The sequence below is a fragment of the Pan troglodytes genome, chromosome 1 (genome assembly GCF_028858775.2).
Source record: "Pan troglodytes isolate AG18354 chromosome 1, NHGRI_mPanTro3-v2.0_pri, whole genome shotgun sequence".
In the NCBI taxonomy this organism is placed as follows: Eukaryota; Metazoa; Chordata; class Mammalia; order Primates; family Hominidae; genus Pan; species Pan troglodytes.
Genome location: NC_072398.2, coordinates 33,288,815 through 33,314,457, shown reverse-complemented (window position 1 = coordinate 33,314,457; position 25,643 = coordinate 33,288,815). Strand labels below are relative to the sequence as shown.

The 25,643-nt window shown below is 35.2% G+C and overlaps 1 protein-coding gene across 1 annotated transcript in view; it reads right to left on the bottom strand.

Moving 5' to 3' along the window:
• USH2A (usherin) overlaps positions 1-25,643 on the bottom strand; it is a 798,713-nt gene that overhangs the window by 170,285 nt on the left and 602,785 nt on the right. The window contains exons 47-49 of the mRNA XM_016938662.4: positions 23,769-23,967; positions 20,489-20,657; positions 5,654-5,872 (exon numbers count right to left, since the gene is read on the bottom strand). Of these exons, the coding sequence (XP_016794151.3) occupies positions 5,654-5,872; positions 20,489-20,657; positions 23,769-23,967 (587 nt within the window). The remainder of the gene's footprint in view (positions 1-5,653; positions 5,873-20,488; positions 20,658-23,768; positions 23,968-25,643) is intronic.

Sequence of the window (25,643 nt, the reverse complement as noted above, 5' to 3'; positions counted from 1 at the left end):
TAAAAATAGTATAGTAGTAAAATCCAGTCTGGAATATGACAAATCATTGTGAAACTCTGAGATTGTTCATGGGGACCAAATTTTAAGCCAAGGGATATTTTAGGCCTAGAAGAAAAAAAAGGTTTGTGATTAGTCATCCTTAAGACAAATGTATAACATTTGTGGCAGAGCATGAAAGAAAAGAAATTCACACTTGTCTTCACCAGTAGATGGCTCTGTGACTACCACCACAAAACAGAGGGTAGAGTAAAAATGCTCCCCAAATCATTGTGGTACATTTTATAGCATTGATATATTACACTTTTCAAAAAAAAATCGTTCTGTTTTATGGAAATCTTCCAGGGAAATGTTTTTTCAATGCCACCCTTACACCATGGACTTCTGTAATTATACTTCCCTCTGCAAAATTCCCAAATTCCCATCTTATGAAACAAACAGCGATAGTCATTTGTTCTACTGAAGTCAGAGTTCAGGACATGAAAACTCAGTCTTGTATTCTGAAACAATTTCAACTCAGAGTTTCACATCAAAGGCCGCATGGACAAAGTTTATAATATAAATAAGTCAATATATTCCAAAGTCATCTCATGATCACTTTCCCATGGCTAATAGAAAAATCTGTCCTCTTTGAATGAAACAGAGGTTTTAATTATTCAGTTTTTCATACTAAGAGATATAATCAAGTCCAATCCAAGATTAATGGCATAAATGATAAAGCTATATAAGCAAACACTAAGAAAAAAATGAGTAATAAATAGGTTTAAAATCTCTTCAAAGAAAATGGCTAAGAATACATATCCACTAAAATGACGCGCCTGACTTTCATCCCGAGATACCTGTATAACACTTCTACACAACGCATCTGCCCAGAGAGAGCACTAAAAACATAAACGCCATCCCAGCACTTCTGTTCCAACAGCATCTGTTAATTCACTCCATTTATAAAATACATATTGACAAAGACAACTGAACTGGGACCAGGGAGATTTGATTTGGTGTGAGAAAGTCAATTCAATGTGATTTTGTTAAAGGGCTCCTGCAGGCAAATAAAAGAGTTTAAGTAATAAAGTACATAAAGAGATGTTTTACGAGCCAGCCCGGTCTCGTGGCAGGCACACAATGCCAGGCAGCGAGAGAGGCCAGGCTTAGGAACGATATTATGAGATCCAAACTCTTATGTAGCAGGTATGCTGTTGGTTGCTAGGTTGAGAAAAAGGGCCATATGGATATTCTGGAAGGTCATTAAGGTCACAGTCATTAGGGGCTACAGGAGTGAACGGCATCAGAGAGAGGAAAAATACATGTGGAATCTGTCTATTTTCAGTGCAACCTGCAGAAAGAAAGTCAAGAGAATAAAAAGATATATTTTTTCCTTTGTAAAACTATTATTCCTTAAGTCCACTATAGTTATCAGAGTTGGCAGAGCTGTAGAATGCCATGAGAAACTCTAGAGCTTATCTTGATTCGCAGGAGTTGAGGGCTGTCACCATTTGTGTAAGAAATGTTTGACTGGCATGCGACATCATCTTGGAGTAAATAAAGAAGTGATTCTGAAATTTGAGTTCATGGATGGAGTTCAAGGGTGGATAAAATTACAGGCAAATTTTTGTGTATATTCTATGCACTATTATTCAGAGTGAGGGTTTGTAACTTTCAAAAGATTCAAAAGGAAAACAAGTTAAGAACCATTGTCCTAGTGGACGGTAACCTCCATTCCACTTCTTAGAACAGATGTATTTTACTTCATGCCAGTGGTGTTCTGACTTCTCTTTCCTTCTCTATTGTATTTGTTCTGCCACCTAAATTTAATCTTAAACTACAGTTCTTATCATCATATTGACTCTTCCCTGAGTGCTAAATAATGTTCAAATCCTTTTGCCTACTCAGATTTATCTCCTTTCTTCCTTACACAGAGTGTATACCTCCTGTAAACCAAAGCACTCGCTATTATTTGTGTTTTGCAGATTGCTAATCTCACAGTTTAGCTCAAGCCACACCTGCCAAAATCATACTCACTGTTTGAGATTCCAATCCAATGGAACAACCCCCTTCATTACCTTGACTGGAGTGATCTCTCAGTCTTAAGAATATGCATGCATTCATCCCTCTCTTATGGCCTGTGTATAACCTTGTAGGCACTTTTCTCTTTGATTAGGTTGTAAGTTCTTGAGGACAAAAATGGAATCTTGGCCATTTTTACACTTGCAAAGCACCAAGAATGATATCTTGAATATGGTTACTACATAATACATATTTAACAAAGGACGGAGTATAGCAGTTGACTAATTCTTTTAAAAAGCTACAGATGAACAAACACACTGAAATCAAATATTTTGCTGTCATTTTTAAACTCTGATGTATTAGGGTATACAGGAGGTAACACTTTTGCATCCTCCCTGCCACCTTGGTTCTATCTTTAATAGACCTGTTATTAGCTACTTCATCTAAAGGAGGAGGAGGTATTCAACTGGTTAGTCATAGTACAGGATAACTAATTAGTTGCCATAATTTTCTAGAAGACATTACTATGACTTTAAGCAGTGGTTCTCAAATTACGGTCTCAGGATCCTTTTATACGCTTACAAATTATTGAGGACCCCAAATACCTTTTGTTTATATGGGTTTTACCTGTTGATATGTACTGTGTTAAAACTTATGGCAGAAATTTTTGAAATATTTATTTATTAATGCATTTAGACATAAAATAATAACTCTATAACATTCTAACATATTTATGAAAAATAAATGTTTTTCAAATAAAAAATAGTGAGAAGAGTGAAATTGTGTTACATTTTTGCAAGCTTTTTAAGTGTTTAGTTAAGAGAAGTCAATTTAATTTTCTTTCTGAGTCTGCATTCGATCTGTTGCAAATCATGCCACGTAACCTCTGAAAAGCTCTGCTGCACACATAGGAGAGAATGAGAGTTAAAAAGGCATATAGTAGTTTAGTATCACAGGCTTACTTCATGTTATTGTGCTTTGATTTACTGCACTTTGCAGAGACTGCATTTTTTACAAATTGAAGTTTTGTGGCCACCCTGCATCAAGAAGTCTGTTGGTGCCAATTTTCCAATAGCATGTATTCGCTTCGTGTCTCTGTGTCACATTTTGATGATTCTCACAATATTTTAAACTTTTTCATTATTATTATATTTGTTATATTTTTATATTTTTTATTTTTATATTTTATATTTATATTTGTGGTCAATGATCTTTGATGTTACTATGGTAATTGTTTTAGTGTGTCATGAACCTTGCCCATATAAGACGGAAAGCTTAGTTGATGAGCGTCCTGTGTGTTCTGACTGTTTCACACACCAGCCGTTCCTTTATCTTTCTCCCTCTCCTCAGGCCTTCCTATTCTCTGAGGCACAGCAATATTAAAATTAGGCCAATTAATTACCTTACAATAGCCTCTAAGTGTTCAAGTGAAAGGAAGAGTCTCATGTCTCTCACTTTAAATCAAAAGCTAGGAATGATTAAGCTTATTGAGGAAGGCATGTTGAAAGCCAAGATAGGCCAAAAACTAGACCTCTCATGCCCAACAGTTAGCCCAGTTATGAATGCAAGGGAATAGTTCTTGAAGAAAATCAAAATGCTCCTCTTCTTCCCACACCTTCAACAGAACTTCTTCTCTTTTCTGTACCACTCCTTCTTGAACATATCTTTTCTCCTGGACAGTATCTCTTTATTATATCTTATAAGGTATGTGAGAATGATGACAAATCTTGTGGGTCTTATGGCCTTCAGCCGTGGTCCAGGTAAGATTTCTATTTCGCTTATCATTCATTTATTATGAATAAGTGAAACAGCCTTATTGCTGATATGAAGACACTTTGAGTGGTCTGGATAGAAGATCAAATCAGTCACAACAGTCCCTTAAGCCAAAGCCTAGTCCAGGCAAGGCTCTTACTCTCTGTAATTCTATGAAGGCTGAGAGAGGTGAGGAAGCTGCAGAAGAATAGATGAAAGCTAACAGAAGTTGGTTCATGAGGTTTAAGAAAAAAAGCCATCTTCATAACATAAAAGTGCAAGGTGAAGCAGCAAGTGCTGATGTAGAAACTGCTGCCTCAAGTTACCCAGAACACCTAGGTAAGATCACTGATGAAGGTGGCTACACTAAACAACAGATCTTCATTGTAGATGAAATAGCCTCGTACTGGAAGAAGATGCCAACTAGAGCTTTCATAGGTAGAGGGAAAAAGTCAATGCCTGGTTTCAAAGTTTCAAAGGACAGGTTGACTCTCCCGCTGGGGGGCTAAAGCAGCTGGTGACTTTAAGTGGAAGCCCATGCTCATTGACCACTGCAAAAACTCTAGGGCCCTTAATAATTATGCTAAATCTATTCTGCTTGTGCTTGTAAATGGAACAAAAAGGCTGTATGATTACATATCTGTTTACAATATGGTTTACGATGTATTTTAAGCTCATTATTGAGATCTACTGCTCAGAAAAAAGATATTTCTTTTAAAATATTAATACTCACTGACAATTCATCTGGTCACTCAAGAGCTCTGATGGAAATAGACAAGAAAATTAATGTTTACATGCCTATTAACACAGCATAGGTCAAGTAGTCATTTTGACTTTCCAGTTTTATTATTTAAAAATACATTTTGTAAGGCTATAGCTGCCATAGATAGTAATTCCTCTGATGGATCTGGACAAAGTAAATTGAAAACCTGGAAAGGATTCACCATTCTAGATGCAACTAAGAATATTCATGATTCATGGGAAGAAGTCAAAATATCAACATTAACAGGAGTTTAGAGGAAGTTGATTCCAACCCTCATGGATGACTAAGGGGTTTTAGACTCAAAATGGAAAAAATAACTGCAGATGCAGTGGAAATAGCAAGAGTACTGGAATGAGAAGTGAAGCCTGAAGAGGTAACTGAATTGCTGCAATCATAAAACTAACAGATGAGGAGTTGCTTCTTAGGCAGGAGCAAAGAAAGTGGCTTCTTGAGATGGAATCTATGCCTGGTGAAGATACTGTGAACATTAACTTCATATTTTAATTTTCTTGTCTTTAAAAGCCCCACCTCCAATAACATAAATGTCAGGCTTCCCAAAATCTGGATCTGACTGTGTGGTATTTAGCAAGATAATGTCTAATATCTAATGTCTGAACTTCAGTTTCTTCATTTTTAAAATGCAGATAATTAATAGTACCTATCATGTAAGATTATTGTGAAGATTATTTGAGGTAATAATATATAAAATATTGGCACAGTGTCTGTTAGTATTCATTCAATGATACTTATTGTTATTTATATTAGTGTTAGCTTAATACAGTAGAATAAGGGAGTAAAAGAATTATAATAAAATATCATTATAATAATTTTGTATACTATTTGCTAGGAAATATTCTTTTCATTCATAACCAATGCATTCATGTGTGGAAATTTTTTTGGAGGACATGACCTTTTCAAGAGGAAAAAAAATTGATGTGTTTTTATGAAATACATGAGATACATGTAAAAATTGGGAGATTACATTGTTATGTGTTAAACAATATGTTCCTAATTATTGCATTAGATATAACCAATGTGAGCTTTAATTACTTATTTGTTTTATTTCTAGGGCAAATTTCTCACTCTCTCTGCTTCTCAGATCCTCCATCTACTGAAAGGTAGACCTGGGCCCCTTACCTGGAAGGCGATTGTACACCACTCCTTCTTCTCCACCACAACACTCTAAATCGTTGCTCACAATCTGTCCGCCACAGCACTTCTGGCCATGGCCATCATGAAGCCTCCCAGCACAGCAAATCTGGTTTCCTGAGGTGGAGTACGGCATTCTGCCACAGCAGGAATCACCAATGCCAACAGAAACCCGATTGTGCTGTTCATCTGGACAGCATACTTCACCTGTCAATTTAGGACAATAATAATCATTATATCAGTTAAAAAAATATGCTATGACTAACAATTAACTTTTATCACAATCATCTTGCAGATCCCAACTGATTGACAGAATAACTAAAGAGAATAATGTCATATTGGAGTTGCAAAATTTCCAAATGACTCCAAAGTTTTTGTGTATAAACATGTGTGTTAGATCAGATACACACATGGCAACTTACAGGTAAGTCTATGTTGTCTATTTCCTCACCATCAGGTCTGGTGACATGGACTATGTGGCATTATAGAAAAACATCTAGGAATACTTTTTTGTTCTGTGTAATTTTCTTTTGGAAAGTAGAGTGGATTCAAAAACCAACTATTGATAAATTTATATTGCTTATGATTATAATTTCCTTAACCAAACTATATTTGTTCAACCAAACAAAATACTCCCATTGGGAAGGTTAATTACATGAGAGGAGTAAAAAATACCGTATTTAAGTCAGTGTGCTAGTACTTCTCTGGGCTATGTCACACACTGAATTTTACTACATTTCTCTTCACATGACAGTCTGGGAAATTTGGGATAAGAATAAGATAATCCACCAGGTGTGGTGCTTTACACCTGTAATCCCAGCACTTTGGGAGGCCTAGGTGGGTGGATAACTTGAGGCCAGGAGTTTAAGACCAGCCTGGCCAACATGGTGAAACCCCATCTCTACTAAAAATAAAAAAATTATCCAGGCTTGGTGGTGCCTGCCTGTAGTCCCACCTACTCGAGAGGCTGAGGCATGAGAATTGCTTGAACCCGGGAGGCGGGAGGCAGAGTGTGCAGTGAGCCAGGATTGTTTCACTGCACTCCAGCCTGGGCATATCTAAAAAACAAAAACAAACAAACAAACAAAAAACCAAAAAACAGAATTAGATAATCTTTTGCCTGGTACCTTAAAATCAAAGGACTCAAATATTCTAAATACCAAGAGTTAGCTTGTTTGTTTGTTTGGTATAAAGACAACTCTAAAAGACAGAAAATTTTGTAAATGGCTTCCCTTAAGGATACCTTCAAAAGAACTAATAAAAACTTGGTGGATCTGAAATCCAAGCTTCATTTCTCTTCCCTATCTCATGACCCCACTGTGGTTGTCTTCCCTCGTGGCCCTCGGAACCCTGACTTCCTTCTCTCTTTTGTCCTGCTCCTCCTCTTCTTCCTACACCTTCAACAGACCTTCTTTCCTTTTCTCTACGTTCTTTCTTGAACATATCTTTTCCCCTGGACAATATCTCTTCATTCTATCTTATAAGGTACGTGAGTATGATGACCAATCTGATGGGTCTTATGGCCTTCAACCATGGTCCAGGTAAGATTTCTATAATCCAATTAATGACTTGTCAAGCTTTCTTAAGAAATGGCACAAATCCACTGAAGAATTTAGGACTGCCTTAGGGATTTATAGTCCTGGACTTCTTCTCAATTAGTTCACCTTTTGGTGAGCCCTGGATATCCTAAAATTTGTTTAGTAAAAGCAAGATGTACTGTTTACCAAAATGATATAAAAATATGGGACAATATTTAATTAAACATAGATATATAAGGAGTATAAATAATAGGACAATAACTCTCAGCAGCTATCCTTGAGATCTTTTCTCTCCAAATTTATTGGCCAAAAATCCATCTCACTAGATGAAATGAGCAAATTACTAGAAACATACAACTTACCAAAGAAACTACAAGAAAAAAGTTAAAATCAATAGCTCTCATGAATATTGATGCAAAAATCTTCAACAAAATACTAGCAAACTGAATTCAAAGCACATTAAAATGATTCTGCAACATGACCAAGCGGGATATATCCCTGAAATACCAGGATGGGTCAATATATGAAAATTTAATCAATGTAACACATTATATCAATAGAACAAAGGGGAAAAAAAGAAACACATGATTATCTCAGTTGATGTAGAACAAATATTTGACAAAATTCAATCTCTTTCATTATAAATCCACTCAAGAAAATAGGAATAGATGAAAACTACTTCAACATAATCAGGAGTATATGAGAAAAACCTATACCTAATGTCATACTCAACAGTGAACGACTGAAAACTTTTCCTCTAAAATCAGAAACAAGAAAAGGATGCTACCCTTTGCCACTTGTATTCTACATAATATTGGATATTATGGCTAGAGCAATAGGCAAGAGAAAAAAATAAAAGCCATCTAAATTAAAAGGGAAGAAGCAAAACTATGTGTTCTCAGACAGCATGATATCATATAGAGAAAACTATAAAGATTCTAAAAAAAAAAAACCTGTTACAACTAATAAACAAATTCAGCACAGTATCAAGATACAAAGTCAGCATAGAAAAACCAGGTATGTTTCTATACACTAAGAATGAACAACCTGAAAATAAAATTAATAAGATAATTTCATTTACAATAACATCAAAAAAATGAAAGACTTAAGAATGAGCTTACCAAGAAAGTGAAAGACTGAAATACTACAAAATGTTGTTGAAAGAAATTAAAGAAGACAACCAAATGGAAGAACATCCCATGTTTATGGACTGGAAGCCTTAATACTGTTAAGGTGCCAGTACTGCTCAAGTGATCTACAGAATCAATTCAATCCCTATCAAAATCCCAATGCTTTTTGCAGAAGCAGAAGAAGCCATTATAAAATTCACATGGAATCTCAAAAAACTCCAAATAGTCAAAACAACATTGAAAAAGAACAAAGTTGGAGATCTCCCACTTTCTGATTTCAAAACTTACTACAAAGTTACAGTAATCAAAAGTGTGTTACTGGTACAAAGACAGACATGTAGACCAATGGGATAGAACAGAGATCCTAAAAATGAACCCTTGCATATATGTGCAAATGATTTTCAACAAAAGTGCCAAGACCATTTAATGAGAAAAGGACCTTTTTTTTAAAATAATGTTGGAAAAGTTGAATATCCACATGCCAAAGAATGATATTGAACCCTTACTTTATACCATATACCAAAACTAACTCAAAATGGATCAAAGATCTAGATGTAAAAGCTAAAACTTACAATTCTTAGACGAAAGCAAAGGGGAAATTTCATGACATTGGGTCTGCCAATGATTTCTTGGCTATGACACTGAAAGCAGAAGCAATAAGGAAAAAAGATGAATTGGATTCATCATAATTAATATTAATAACTTTTTGGCATCAAAGAACACTATCAACAAAGTGAAAAGGCAACTCATGAGAAAATATATTAAAATTATATATCTGATAAGGAAGTAGTATCCAGAATGTATAAAGAACTTCTATAACTCAAAAACATGAAACAAAGACCTTATTTTTTAAATGGGCAAATAACTTTAATAGACACTTTTTTCCAAAGAAGACATACAAATAGCCAATAAACACATGAAAATATATTCAATATTAATAATAAGTAGGGAAATGCAAATCAAAACCACAATGAGATACCACTTGATACTCATTAGGATAGTTATAAAAAACATAAAATAACAAACAGCAAGAATATGGAGAAATTGGCACACTTATGCATTGTTGTTGGGAATATAAAATGTTAAAATGTTCCACAAAACAGTATGGCAGTTCTTAAAAAGAAAATTAAACATAGAATTACCATATGATCCAGCAATTCCACTTCTGGGTATAAACCCAAAAGAATTGAAAACAGGAGATTGAACAGAAATTTGTACATTTCTACATCAATGTTTATGGCAGCTTTAACCATAATAGTCACTAGGCAGAAATAACCCCAATGTCCGCTGATGAATAAATGAATACAAAAGTGTTATATACATACAATGAGACATTATTCGACCTTAAAAAGGAATAAAATCCTGACACGTACAACAACATGAATGGGAACATACACAAATCAATAAACGTAATCCAGCATATAAACAGAACCAACGACAAAAACCACATGATTATCTCAATAGATGCAGAAAAGGCCTTTGACAAAATTCAACAACCCTTCATATTAAAAACTCTCAATAAATTAGGTATTGATGGGACGTATCTCAAAATAATAAGAGCTATCTATGACAAACCCACAGCCAATATCATACTGAATGGGCAAAAACTGGAAGCATTCCCTTTGAAAACGGGCACAAGACAGGGATGCCCTCTCTCACCACTCCTACTTAACATAGAGTTGGAAGTTCTGGCCAGGGCAATCAGGCAGGAGAAGGAAATAAAAGGTATTCAATTAGGAAAAGAGGAAGTCAAATTGTCCCTGTTTGCAGATGACATGATTGTATATCTAGAAAACCCCATCATCTCAGCCCAAAATCTCCTTAAGCTGATAGGCAACTTCAGCAAAGCCTCAGGATACAACATCAATGTGCAAAAATCACAGGCATTCTTATACACCAATAACAGACAAGTAGAGAGCCAAATCATGAGTGAACTCCCATTCACAATTGCTTCAAAGAGAATAAAATACCTAGAAATCCAACTTACAAGGGATGTGAAGGACCTTTTCAAGGAGAACTACAAACCACTGCTCAATGAAATAAAAGAGGATACAAAGAAATGGAAGAACATTCCATGCTCATGGGTAGGAAGAATCAATATCATGAAAATGGCCATACTGCCCAAGGTAATTTACAGATTCAATGCCATCCCCATCAAGCTACCAATGACTTTCTTCACAGAACTGGAAAAAACTACTTTAAAATTCATATGGAACCAAAAAAGAGCCCACACTGCCAAGTCAATCCTAAGCCAAAAGAACAAAGCTGGAGGCATCACCCTACCTGACTTCAAACTAGACTACAAGGCTACAGTAACCAAAACAGCATGGTACTGGTACCAAAACAGAGATATAGACCAAAGGAACAGAACAGAGCCCTCAGAAATAATGCCACATATCTACAACTATCTGATCTTTGACACACCTGACAAAAACAAGAAATGGGGAAAGGATTCCCTATTTAATAAATGGTGCTGGGAAAACTGGCTAGCCATATGTAGAAAGCTGAAACTGGATCCCTTCCCTATACCTTATACAAAAATCAATTCAAGATGGATTAAAGATTTAAATGTTAGACCTAAAACCGTAAAAACCCTAGAAGAAAACCTAGGCAATACCATTCAGGACATAGGCATGGGCAAGGACTTCATGTCTAAAACACCAAAAGCAATGGCAATAAAAGCCAAAATTGACAAATGGGATCTAATTAAACTCAAGAGCTTCTGCACAGCAAAAGAAACTACCATCAGAGTGAACAGGCAACCTACAGAATGGGAGAAAACTTTTGCAATCTACTCATCTGACAAAGGGCTAATATCCAGAATCTACAATGAACTCAAACAAATTTACAAGAAAAAACAAACAACCCCATCAAAAAGTGGGTGAAGGATATGAACAGACACTTCTCAAAAGAAGACATTTATGCAGACAAAAGACACATGAAAAAATGCTCATCATCACTGGCCATCAGAGAAATGCAAATCAAAACCACAATGAGATACCATCTCACACCAGTTAGAATGGCGATCATTACAAAGTCAGGAAAAAACAGGTGCTGGAGAGGATGTGGAGAAATAGGAACACTTTTACACTGTTAGTGGGACTGTAAACTAGTTCAACCATTGTGGAAGTCAGTGTGGCAATTCCTCAGGGATCTAGAACTAGAAATACCATTTGACCCAGCCATGCCATTACCGGGTACATACTCAAAGGATTATAAATCATGCTGCTATAAAGACACATGCACACGTATGTTTATTGCGGCACTATTCACAATAGCAAAGACTTGGAACCAACCCAAATGTCCAACAATGATAGACTGGATTAAGAAAATGTGGCACATATACACCATGGAATACTATGCAGCCATAAAAAATGACGAGTTCATGTTCTTTGTAGGGACATGGATGAAGCTGGAAAGCATCATTCTTGGCAAACTATCACAAGGACAAAAAACCAAACACCGCATGTTCTCACTCATAGGTGGGAATTGAACAATGAGAACACATGGACACAGGAAGGGGAACATCACACACAGGGCCTGTTGTGGGGTAGGGAGATAGGGGAGGGATAGGATTAGGAGATATACCTAATGTTAAATGATGAGTTAATGGGTGCAGCATACCAACATGGCACATGTATATATATGTAACTAACCTGCACGTTGTGCACATGTACCCTAAAACTTAAAGTATAATAAAAAAAAGAAAGAAAATGCACTAAGTGAAATAAGCCAGACACAAAAAGACAAATATTGTATGATTCCAATTATATTAGGTAGCTAGAGTAGTCAAATTCATGGAGACCAAAAACAGAATGGTGGTTTCCAGGGGTTGAAGATAACGGGGAGTGGAAAGTTAGTGCTTAATGGAAACAGAGTCTGAGCTTGAGAAGATAAAAGAGTTCTAGAGATGGATGGTGGTAATGATTGTACAACAATGCAAATGTACTCAATGCCACTGAATTGTGTGCTTAAAAAATGGTTAAAATGATAAATTTTATGTTGTGTATACTTTACCACAAAAAAGTCCTGTAAACAAGGAAAAAATAAATCCATGCCTGGCTTCAGAGATCACTTAACTACCACCTTCCAGAATACTCTAAAGATCAGTGAAGAAGGTATCATAACTTCCCATAAAACAGAGGATAAGACAGTAGATTGTCCCTTCCTTCTAAATTACAAGAGCTTGCTAAGCACTTAGAAGATACTTTGGCTCAGAAAAAAAGAAAAAAAATTCAGACCACATTAACAGCTTTTGGGATTAAGCAATTAGATAAAGCCAAGAATGAGGGCACCTCTATGTCTAGTCTACACAAAAACAACCTTCAATATTGTAAGGGACACTGGGAGAACACCTACTCTGCCTTTATTAGTGTATCTTAGAAAGACACAATCAAAAAAAAAAAAAAAAAAAAAAAGGACAAACTGACAAAACAGCACCTCTCTGTGAAAGTAGCTGCTCTCATCTATCCATAACTGCCCTTGACATAGAAAGTGAGAAATTTCTATGCAATTGTAAAAATAGAAGATTGATACTGGTGGTAGGTATATTATCTATCAAAAACCCTTCTAATTTTCCATTATCCCTTTCTAGGAATAACCAAATGTCTCAGCGGTACACATATCAAATAATTTTCAGATTCTGCCTTTATTTTTCTTTTCTTTCTCTTGAATCAACACATTTTTTGTTTAGTAATTCCACTTCAGTGCATCTGTTGAGAAGAGATCCACTTTGTAAATGAGATACCAGCATTAAATGTGCACCTGAAAGTCTCTTTCTGTAACTCCCAGGAGAAGAATGTCTGGCCTATAATTTGGTGGTAGCACCAGCTAATTACCTGATGCCTTTCTTATCAACATCTCTGACTTTGAATGTGTCTCCAAGATCCTCTGGGGCAAAAACTGCTCAGATGTGGGATTCATACAGGATGCTAACCCCTTAAAGATGTCTATCAATCTGGCTATGCATTTCTTGAAACTGTCCCAAAATCTACTAAAAAGAACAATATTTAATAACTTGGTCCATTGTATCTACATACCTCTAGAAAGTTACCTCACTTGGCATAACACCTCATTATCCCCTGTACCAGTCCTTGTAGTTCACTGTTCACTCTATCAAAATGATAAAAGACTTGTGTACCACTTTGTACAAGATTTAAGTGTCATTAACAAGATTGCACTCCCCCATTTTCCTGTAGTTCCCAACCCTAATATCATCCTACTGCCACTCCCTGAGGCAGCTGCTTAATTTATAGCAAATCTATACTTGGCAATTTTTTCATATATTCTTGCACTCAGGCTCACAGTATCTTTTTTTGTTTCACTTGTGACAGTTATTCCCCAAGAGTTTACGACAATGCTTTCTTAATTCTCACAACTGCTTAACCATTACCTTACCATGGTAAGCACATCATGGCCTCCCTAAGATGTCCACATCCTAATCCCTGGAACCTGTGACTATGTTATGGTACATGGCAAAGGGGAATGAAGACAACGGATGTGATTAAGTTTAATAATATGAAGTGAGAAAGGCTCAACTGGTCATTGCTGGCCTGGAAAATGGAAGGGTTCCACAAGCCAAAGAATGTGAGCAGCCTCTGCAAGGTGGAAAAGGCAAGAAAATGGATTCTCTCCTCCAGAAGGGAATGCAGCTCTTGTTAACTTCTTGGTTTTAGTTCAATGAGACCCATTTCAAACTTTTGATATTGAGATGTATAAAGTAAGTTTGTGTGGTTTTAAGCCACGAAGTGTCTGGTCATGATTTATAGCAGCAATAGGAAACAAACTGAGCGATATTTAATTTCCCCTATAAGATTCAACTGTTGTACAATATGTGAATGATCATCTGTCACGTTCTCCAGATAGTCTTGAAAAATTGATTCCCTCTATTTGTCAATAGTGGTAGCATACAATCGACATAAAGTCTCTAAATGTCAATTTTGTCAGAACAAAATGCTTTTTCTAGGACCTAAATTCTAGGCTGTGACATTTTGCAAAATGGAAAGTCTTTTTCTCTTCAAAGTTTGGAAGCTCTTCATGACTTTCCCTGGCTAGTTGCTAAAAGTCAACTTAGAGAATTGCTTGGCCTCATAGAATCAACAAGGATCCTTTGTTTCATAGGATCTCAAAGGTTATTAGATGTTTGAATCTTAGCTTTTGGGAACTGGCTATCCCTTTACATGATCTGATGAAAGTGGACACCCCTGAGTCCTTGCTCTGGAAAGATTCATTGGAAACTTTGTCATTTAAAGGAGGCCTGTTAGCCCTCTTTACTCATATGCTCCTCAATTACTAAACATTTTTTTTCTGTTTAGATATAAAAGATTGGGTTAGCTTTGGGTATTCTAACTCAGCAGCCCAATGGACATCAGAAACATTAATACCCTGCTAATATTCCTAAAGTTACTTAATGAAGGTCAAACAACTAAGAGGTGAAAGAAATGGGATATGGAGCCAGGCAGTTTGACTCCAGAACCAATATCTTATTCACTAATTATTCAGCATCAAACCACTGCAACACTACACAAAACTTATTCTTTCATAAGAATGTGATCATGTAAAATATTACTTGAAATAGTCATCACTGACTAAGACATTTTTGCTTTCTTTTAAAGATAGGGATGTTCATTGTAATTTTAATGGAAATATATTTGCTATCTTACTGTTCTACTAACATATGAGAAAAATATATTAAGTCACTCATACACAGTCATCACATTATTATAAAACACACCATCTCTAGGAGCTCAACCTAAAATTTAATCATGAAAATTCCTATTTTGACTAGCTGAGTGTCTTGGTCATGTTTCTATGTCCAATTTTTCCTATGTGTAAAATGGAAATAGTCTTTTAAAAATATTTCATTTAAAAATATTATTCAGGACCATTAGTTTTTTTGGGTGCACACTTCCATGAATTTTAATGAAGAAACACCATCAGGATACAAAAGAGTTTCATCACCCCCCCAGAACACCCTCATGCTATCCCTGTATAGTCACATTCCCTTCCCATCCATTACCCTTGGCAATTGTCAACTTTTTTCTCCAAAACTATGGCTTGTCTTGTATAGTATGTCATGTAAATGCAGTCTCACAGTTGGTAGCTTTTTGAGACTGGCTTCTTTCACTGGGCATGATATCTTCTTGGCACTTATCAATACTTTGTTCTTTTTTATTGCTACATAGTATTCCTTTGTTCCACATTTGTCCATTTACTCACTTAGGGACATTTGAATTGTTTCCAGGTTTTGGCAGTAATGATTACAGCTGCTGTAAACCCTCATGTACAGGTTTTTGTGTAAACATAAATTTGCTTTTCTCTAGGGTAAATATCCAGGAGCGGATCAAGACATACTCAGGATTTTCTCAAAATATGAATTTCTAGAATTCAGGAGACAGTTGGCTTAGTCAATTATCTTTGAAAGGATCCTATAATATGGTATCTGTAAGAAAAACGGAACTTAGTAAAAGTTTCCATGATGATGCTACCAGAGACCAATGAAGGAGCAACGAGCTTATTGTAAACAGTAAAGTTACTGTATTTGTTATCTTCCCCTGGGTAAAATAATTCTATTTCGTCTGAAATGTAGTTGCCATATTTTTTGTCTTCACAGTCAAAGAACATAATGTCCCTCTATGGTAAACTTTAAGATAATGTATCCCATGGCACAGGGCAACAACAGTTAATTAAACACCACTCAGGACAATGGTGAGCTTAGAGGAAACATAGTATACACATCTACATGGCGAAAGCCAATACTTTTTTTTAAGCCTCTTTTGAGCATAATAAATGTTAATTGGTTCAGATATTTTAGCTATGTCTTTCTGAATCCCTCAGAATCTTATTTAGTTACTGACAGAAGAAAAGTCTTCAAAAAAAAAGATGTGGATTATATCAATAAAAAATAAAACTATTTTTTTTTTCCTCAAAAAGGGGCTATTAGACATAAGATACAAGGATCAGTCACCTTCTCATTAACCTCTCAAAATGAATCTATTTCAGGCCAGGCTTGAAAATGTTTTCTCTCTAAAAACTACCATGCAGTCTAACAGTTAATTGTTATTCTTATCAAAGAATGACCCACATTAACATTTACTTGGGGTTATTAGCATATTTATTAAAAAAGGGAGAGAAATGAGCATTCTTTCCTCTTCTGCTCTTTGTTATGGGGTGTTATGGAAGAAAGTCATGAGAAAAAAAATAAAGTACGTATTTACCAATATTTCAGGCTAATCCATAAATATCAAAATGCCTATACCCATCTTGGCCTTGAACTGGCAGACTAGTGACCAGATTTAAATCACATTTAGATGTAACAGGATTTGGGACCATTGCGCTTTTTTCCCCGTCAATGTAACCAGTGTTAAACTAGTTAACAAAGACCACGGGGCTGAGGACAGAGGTCACAAAATAATCTCTTCATTTAGGTACAGTGGGATTAATGATTGGAGCAAAACACTCTTTGATTATTTCATGAGATTGCTTTTTTCCTTTTCTCTTGACACCAGGGTACGCATTCTAATGTTATGAAAAATGAACTATTTAAAAAAGAATCAAAATTTGGGGCATGCTCAATGGTTTGGTAGATATTAAAATGCTTTAGGTGTGCAGAAACATGTATTTATACATACAGACAATACATATTTTTTAAACCCTTGGTCTAAAAATTAATTATTAAAGGCTTATATAATATCAATGACAACTTCTGAGCTTCCATGAGTTATTTCATTTTTAAGAAAAATGTTAAATTTTATTTTGAAACCTAACAAAAGTAGATTGTGCTGTCGGTTCAAAATCTGACTACTTATGTTAGCATTGAGAAAGTCACAGGCCAGTCTCCTGAGTTAGCAGCAGTGAAGATGTAACTAAGAATTTTTCATTAGTTTTAAGGGACAGAGGATATTTTGTAGAGTTTGAATAGTTTGTTGCAAATCATAACATAAAAATTTTAACATGATGTGGAAATGAAAACACTATTACTTAGTTCCATGATTAACTTGGTCTACTGGTGTGAAGAATGGTAGGAATTGAACAACACAAAACGTCCATCTGATCACTGTAATTATAATTTTATAGCAATGATTTGTAATCAAGGGTAGATATGAATCATACATGAAAACTCCCCAAATTTAAGTTACTTCGAGAAAGTAAAGCATTTAACAGTATTTGATCCATTGTTGACATCGTGAGCTGTAGTATGAAGAAGTTTAACAGTTTTCTACAAAATCCTTATTTCCATATATATTTTTACTTTTTCTTACGTGGAAAATCTGGTTTACTAGAACTTATTCAATTTTGAAATATTTTTGATAGAGAATAAGAAATAACAGCACTGCTATACAAACTTTTTTTTCTATTAATTATAAGGAAAAATAATGAGTGAAGATTCCCTGCCTTGAGTAAACTTGAGCAGTATTTAATCAGGACACCTGAAACCACCTTTGCAAAAATTATGACAGTAAGAAAATCCTGACACTGGAAAATTATGACAGTGAAAGAAATGTGACCTAACCAATTCCATCTTGCTTCTAGCCTACAAGCTACCCTGTCCATTCCTGGGCATAGGCCAAGATAACTATGAGAGGTGTTTAGTTTAACTTCGAAACACTGATGATAGTCCTTTCCTGAAACAAACTTGCTCCTTGCTTGGGGGGCAGAGCACCTTTATAAAATTAACAAATTAGCCACAAGGAACTATGGCTTAGGTGTTCATGCCACCAGAGGCCACATGATTCCTAACCTTCCCAACTGCTTCCATAGATAACATCACTATTGTAAAACCTAAGATTGGTGTTCAACGTATTTTTCACACTCTTTATCCTGAGGGACCAGCTATTTTTCACACTCTTTATTCTGAGGGACCAGCTAGTATCACCCAGACCAGTAAACTGGCTCATCTGATCCTATAGTCCCCATCCAGGAACTGACTAAGGACAAGAAGACAGCTCTGACTCCCTATAATTTTATCCCCAACCAATAAGCATTCCTCATTCCCTAGCCCTATGCCTACTGCACTATCCTAAAAAAACCCTAGGTTGGGCCAGGTGTGGTGTCTCACACCTGTAATCCCAGCACTTTGGGAGGCCAAGGCGGGCAGACATTTGAGGTTGGGAGTTCGAGACCACCCTGACCAACATGGAGAAAGCCTGTCTCTACTGATAATACAAAATTAGCCGGGTGTGGTGGCACATGCCTGTAATTCCAGCTACTTGGGAGGCTGAGGCAGGAGAATCACTTGAACCTGGGAGGTGGAGGTTGCAGTGAGCCGGAGATCACGCCATTGCACTCCAGCCTGGGCAACAAGAGCAAAACTCCATCTCAAAACAAACAAACAAATAAAAAACAAACAAAAAACAAAAACAAACAAAAAACCAACCAAAAAAACCCCTAGGGTTTTTTTTTTTTTTTTTTTTTTTTTTTTTTGAGACAGAGTCTTACTCTGTTTCCCAGGCTGGAGTGCAGTGGCACCATCTCGGCTCACCGCAACCTCTGCCTCCCAGATTCAAGCAATTCTCCTGCCTCAGCCTCCCGAGAAGCTGGGATTACAGGAGCCTGCCACATGCCCAGTTAATTTTTTGTATTTTTTACAAGAGATGGGGTTTAGCCATGTTGGCCAGGCTGGTCTTGATCTCCCGACTTCAGGTGATCCATCCGCCTCGGCCTCCCAAAGTGCTGGGATTACAGGCATGAGCCACCGTGCCCAGACAGACCCTAGGTTTTGAATTTTCTGGGAGACTGTTTTGAGTAAAACCTCCTGTTCTGCTTAGCTGGCTCTGCATTTATTAAGCTCTTTCTCTATTGCAATACCACTGTTTTGGTAAATTGGCTCTATCTGTGCAATGGGCAAGATGAACCCATCAGGTGATTGCACACCTTCTATATTCGCTCCAGTATTTTGCAAAACAGACACTGGGTTAGACAGTGTCTCATTTCACATGCCTTGGATGGATATAGTTATACTGAACATAATTTACATGAACCAGACGTTGGGCATAAATTTCACCCCAAACTAGATATCTCAAAGTATTCAGCTTTCCTATGGCCTCCAAAAAACTTGGCTTTCTTGTCTTTCTCCTATATCCATTTCCTGCTCTTTAAAGAAGATATCAGTATCAAACTTAAGTAGTAGAAAAAAGTTTGTATTCTCAATTACTTTTGTATTCTCAATTACTTTTGCAGGATAAATTGTAACTGACAGTGGTAGTAATGAAGAAGTTTAGAAGTCTTAAATAGTCCTTTTAAAAAAATTGTCAAAAGAGGTTGATGCTTTTTGGTTAAAGAGGCAGTAAAGTACTTAAAAGAGCATAGATTTAGGAGAGACATACTTATATTCACATTTTAGTTCTTTCACTTCTATGCACATCTGTGAATCTGGATATGTTGATGATCCTCTCTAAAACAGTTTCCTTACTTGTAAACTGCCTTGTACAATACAAATTTCCTGGAGTTGTGAAGATTCTATACGGTATCCCATGTAAAGTCTTCAATACAGAGCCTGCGAGAGACTTGGTACTTTAAAAACGGCAGTTATTATTAACATCATTCCCAATTATATTCACTAGGCATTGTTTTATGTAGTTGAAATTTGGAGCAAAATGGCTAGCTAAGTTGGCTAATACTAAAAAGGGATGAAGGAAAAAATCCAGTTTGCTACCCTTTGCAGCATTCTTCCTTCCCTAGCCTGACTTATGATGAGAGAATATTGCCAGTGGCCTAGAATTCTCAGACAAATGAAATTTGCAGTTACGATCTATCCAAGAACAATGCATGTGTAGTTCAGATTAGAAATGGAGGAAGTGGGGAACAGCTTCATGGGGTGGAACAGTCAGCAATTCACATATTTAATAGTGAAAATATATAGTCATGTTAATAAAAAAAGCCACAAGATAAAAGGAGTTAGCCAGATCTCCAGATTTATTTCTTTCTGTAGTAGATATTGTAAATTCCTTCTGTTCTCTCGTTTTCTAATATTTAGCCTTGCTTATATTTTAACAAAGCAGAAGGAAGAAATAATATTTAGAGCAGGCCATTGGTTATGTGTTTATGGTTCAATTTTTGTTGAGAGGGAGGTGTTTGAAATAGTTCACTGACATGAACCACGTGTTTATGTTTTCAGGTTCCCATAGTTTTTGAGTACACCTGGAAATAACCCTCACCTGGTAGAATTCTAGCGTAATACCCAGAGCAGCACTGATGATTTGGTTGTGCCTCCTGTATTCGGCCACCACAACAAACTCCAGTAGAATTCAGAACAAACGGGATATACTTTTCTTCACAACAGCGATGTCCAGGCTTGGGGTTATAGAGCACTCCGTTACAACAAACCTGAAAGTTTGAAATCAGTTTTAAAGAAATATCAGTTTAGTTAAGAGTGTTATACCACTGTATCTCATGTAATATAATTATTTTCTTGTAAGGCATAGAAGATCTGAGACCATATTACTCATATTTCGTTGGTTTAAAAATGTATTTTCCAGGATCATTCGAATTTTATAAATGTTATTTGATAGAATGCAGCTTTTTTGAAGTCTTCAACCATGCTTTGTGCTCTATTATAATACTATATAACATAATATGTATTTAATTATATAAAATTTTAATTTTATATATCTTTTATTTTATTATATAAAATTTTAATTTTATATAATAAAATAAAAGATATAAGATGCATATCTTATATCTTATACATACACATATGTATATATACATAAGATATAGATCTTTTATTATATAAAATTTTATAATAAAAATAGATATATTTAAATATGTTTATATATAAATATATATTTAAAATATATACATTTTTTATTATATAAAATTTTAATAATGCTTTAAACAAAGTCTTATTGTTGGGATTAAAGAGGCAACACAGGTATTGCAGTGAAAGACAACAGAAGAAGTTAATTAAATTTAAAAAATTGTAAATTTCATTTGGGGCTAGGTATGAATATATATTTTCTAGCACGAAAGATTGGAGAGAAGTAGGAAAGAGACTTTTATTGTAGGTCTAAAGGCGAGTGAGTTCTCACGAGATTTGATGGTTTAAAAGTGTGTGGCAGCTCTCCCCTTCGCTCTCTCTCCCTCCTGCCATCACATGAAGAAGGTCCTTGCTTCCCCTTCACCTTCCGCCATGATTGTAAGTTTCCTGAGGCTTCCCAGTCATGCTTCCTGTTAAGTCTGCAGAACTGTGAGTCAAACCTCTTTTCTTCATAAATTACCCAGTCTCAGGTAATTCTTTATAGCACTGTGAAAACGAACTAATACACCTGGGAACATGTTTAGAAATGCAAATTTTCACAGCCAAATCTAAACCTACTGAATCAGAATCTCTGGGACTAGGGCTATGAAATCCTAGGTTTTAACAATTCCCCCAGGTCTTACGTTCACTGGGATTTGTGAACCATGGCTGTAATCTTATGGTAAAGCTTGTTTAAGTATTTTGGGAAACATTGATGTTTACAGTGATTTAGCCAAAAAGCTTTTAAACCCGCAATACAAGTCTCTTTTCTACTTCTCTCCAATCTTTCATGCTAGGAAATGTGTATTAGTACCTAGTCCCAAACTGAAATTTACAATTTTTTTTTGAAATTTAACTGACATCCTTTATTCTCTTTTACCGCAATACCTGTGTTGCCTCTTTAATCTCAACAATAAAAATAAGACTTTGTTTAAGGCATCATTAAATAGTGTGTCTCGTTTTAGTGTAATAAGGTATGACATTTGCATTATAAGAATAACCAAATGTGATGTTTCTTTTCAAGACTATGAGGTGTGATTTGCACACGCCTGTTTTCTAAAGGCTAACTTTTGCTTCCCTATTCATCAATTTACATTTATTTTCTATAAAAGGTGACCCGTATGATTTTTTTTTTGTAGAGGAGATTTGTCTAAGTCATTTTTAAATTGATTTAAAATTAAACTAACCAGTTCTTTGTCATTCATTGAATTTAGGAATGTTACACCAACCAGTCACTTATTTGGTACAAAGCTTCATTAAATTTTTTCAAAAGTTACAAAAAGCAGTTTCTGAAATCACAGCATAAAGAAAGGTAGAAGTAATTTTATAAATAATTTAGCCTAAACATAGGTAAATATTATTCTGTTAATACTTTATTAATATTTTTCTTCATCCCATTAATTTTTCTTCACCCTATCTCAGGTATATTCTAATTTAATATGAACATTTTAAGAACATCCACCTTTTGATCTTTTAGAATAAACTTAAATTGAAACATTATCTTTATTAGTTTTACTCTACCACTAAAGTTATAGGGTTGAAACTTATCAAATCCATTATACACACCTAAACTACTATGACAGTTTCTGGCCAGAATCAGTTTTTACTTTGATGGAACACATTGTTTTCTGCACTCCACAAACTTTAAATCATTTATTCGTATGCCTATACAACTATTCTCTCTTTGTCCACTTCGTAACAGATAATAAATATTAAAATAATAGAAGCAAAGAAAAAAATTGAGAAGTGAATTCCGTATTTTGCCAACATTTTCCCAAGTTTTTCTTAAGTGGAGGATATGTTTAATGGGCAAATTTATTTTAGTATTTTTCTTCTCAGAAATCCCAAATTTAATTTTATACAAAGATGTTCATCAGATGTGTGTATTTAAATATGTGCATACTTAATGGCATAAAATGATGTCAAACGTAGGCATAATGATAATTTTAGAGTCTAAGTATCAAAAAATGCACAGTTAGTAACTGCTGGCTTTATGCATTTCTTAGATGATAACTACTGCTAAACTTGTGTCAGCCATAATAATTTGTATTTTGATCCATATTGCTTCAGTAACTCACTTTCTTAATTATGGTGCTCTTTTGCAGTAAATCTTATAAATTTAGTAGTAGCTTTAGCCATTGAATGTGTGATGCTATTGTTGCCAAATAGGAACATTATTTCATTATATAAAATTCTACCTTCAAACTAAGGATTTTGTGTTGTTTGTCAATAAAAGTCATTTACAAACTCCTCCGTCTGGCTGTATTATTGATCTGATTTCTAAACCGCATCTAATATGAACATTAATCTACAAATGACTATAATGCTAAAATATTTCTGACAAATCATAAAATGTCCTCCTCACAGTTACTCATCAGTGCCATATAAACAAACACCTATTTGTAGCTGAAAAGATCTGTTGTAAAGAAAATTTTAAGTCACTCAATCAAATACAAATTTGGGATGTACCCTATTCTAATAAGTTTATATTTCTTGTGAAGATAATAAAAAATGGGAAGGCTAAAGTGCTCATGAGGGTGATAATGATTTTTGTAAGCATCCTTTCTTTTCCGTGGAGTCTTCTTCATAGAGTAGTGGAAATATTGATCATAATACATCATGGTGTGAGAAGCTAATAATTTCACTTGGAGTCTTGAGTGAGAAAAACATAGTTCACTGATTAGTTAGAAAAGACTTACCTTAGCTTCAGAAGAATAGCAAATGTGTCCACAGATATATTCAGGTTTTTGACACCTCACTGCCTTGCAGAGCTCATCACTGTGATCCTGCACTAACTTTTGAGTTTTAGTGCATGGATACCATGTTTTCCATAGGAGATCATATCCAAGAATGATGCCATTTGGCTTCCGTGGAGACACCCAATCAATTTGAAGAGATCTGCAACAGAGAGAATAATCAATACTTCTGAAAAGACACTATTTAACATTGATGCTATCAGTCTTAAGTAAAAAGTGGCAGCAATAGATACTAATATATATATAATTATATATGTTTATATATGAAATCATATATTTTCAAATCAATCAAAATTATGTTAGCTTTTGGAAGAATAACACATGGCGTGAGGTGGTTTATTACTTTCAGTTTCAAAGACAAGAAGCAAGTGTCACTATGGCTAATCAAGAAAATCAGAGCATTTTGTTTGGTAAGCAAAGATAAGACATACATGACTTGGTAAACGAGGTGACAATTAGAACATGTGGCAACTTAATGCCTACTTCTAACCTGCTTCTCCTTTGCCTTACTTTACCTAGGAGTTGTGATATGAAACATAACTGCTCAGAGATGCCACGGGAACACCATGATGGGATTCCTATGGAGGTTCCTAGGAAATTTTAGCTTTCTTGAAATAGCTGCCACCTTCTCCTTTCCTCTTTCTTTCTGCTAAACATGATGTCTACAACTTCAGCAATCATCTTTCAGTTATTTGAGAAAGGCCAAAACAATCACAAAGATGCCGCCATTATATTTGGCATTGGTTCACCAATGCCAACAACTATCCACAGCGGGCTCTTGAACAAAATAAATTTGAACTGTGCAGATCCACTTACATGTAGATTTTCTTCCACCTCTGCCACTTATGAGACAGCAAGGCCAACCTTTCCTCTTTCTTCTCCTACTTAGCTTACTCAATATAATGATAATGAGGATGAAGACTTTTATGATGACCCACTTCCACTTAATGAATAGTAAATATATTTTCTCTTCCCTATGATTTTCTTAATGACATTTTCTTTTCTTTAGCTTACTTATGGTAAGAATATAGTATAAATATATATGCAAACTATGTTTTAATCAGTTTTTTATGTTATCATTAAGGCTTCTGGTCAACAGTAGGCTATTAGTAGTTAAATTTTGGGACAGTCAAAAGTTATATGCAGATTTTCAACTGGGTGGGGATCAGCAGTCCTAACCCCTGCATTGTTCAAGAGTCAACTATATATCTAGAGCTATTTACTTAAGTCTCTTTTGTCAGGTGTTTTGTTACTTGCAGTCAAAATAAATGCCCAAATTGAGAAATTTTATAGTCACTAACTTATTTAAAACATACTTTGCTTAATTTTTTGACTCATCTAAATAGATTCTTTTTTTTTCAATAACTCTTTAAATAGCATGGTCTGAAATGATTTTTGGTGAAAAATATAGAACTTAAAGAGTCCCATAAGAAATATGTTTACATTGTCATGTTCTTAAAGAAAATGTTTGATTTTAAAAAATTGAGTGATAATTTCAATTTAAACCCAAGTAGAAAGTTTTTATGAGAGGCAGGGTTTGGTATACAATGAAGGTATAACATCTGATCAAAACTTTACTGCATTTTCAATGATCTATTAATATTTCATTTGCTGTAGCAAATGAGGTCATAACATAAAGCTGTTCACAGAGGAGACAACCCTGAATAAAATGATTTAGTCTCAGGTTAATGTTACAGAACTTAAATTCTGCACTTAGGTCTACTTGCCAGAAAAATACTGCCTAGACCACACATCTATGCTATCTTTAGTATTTACTTAATAATCTCTATAAGAAGACAGTAGTTAAAGTTTTTAATA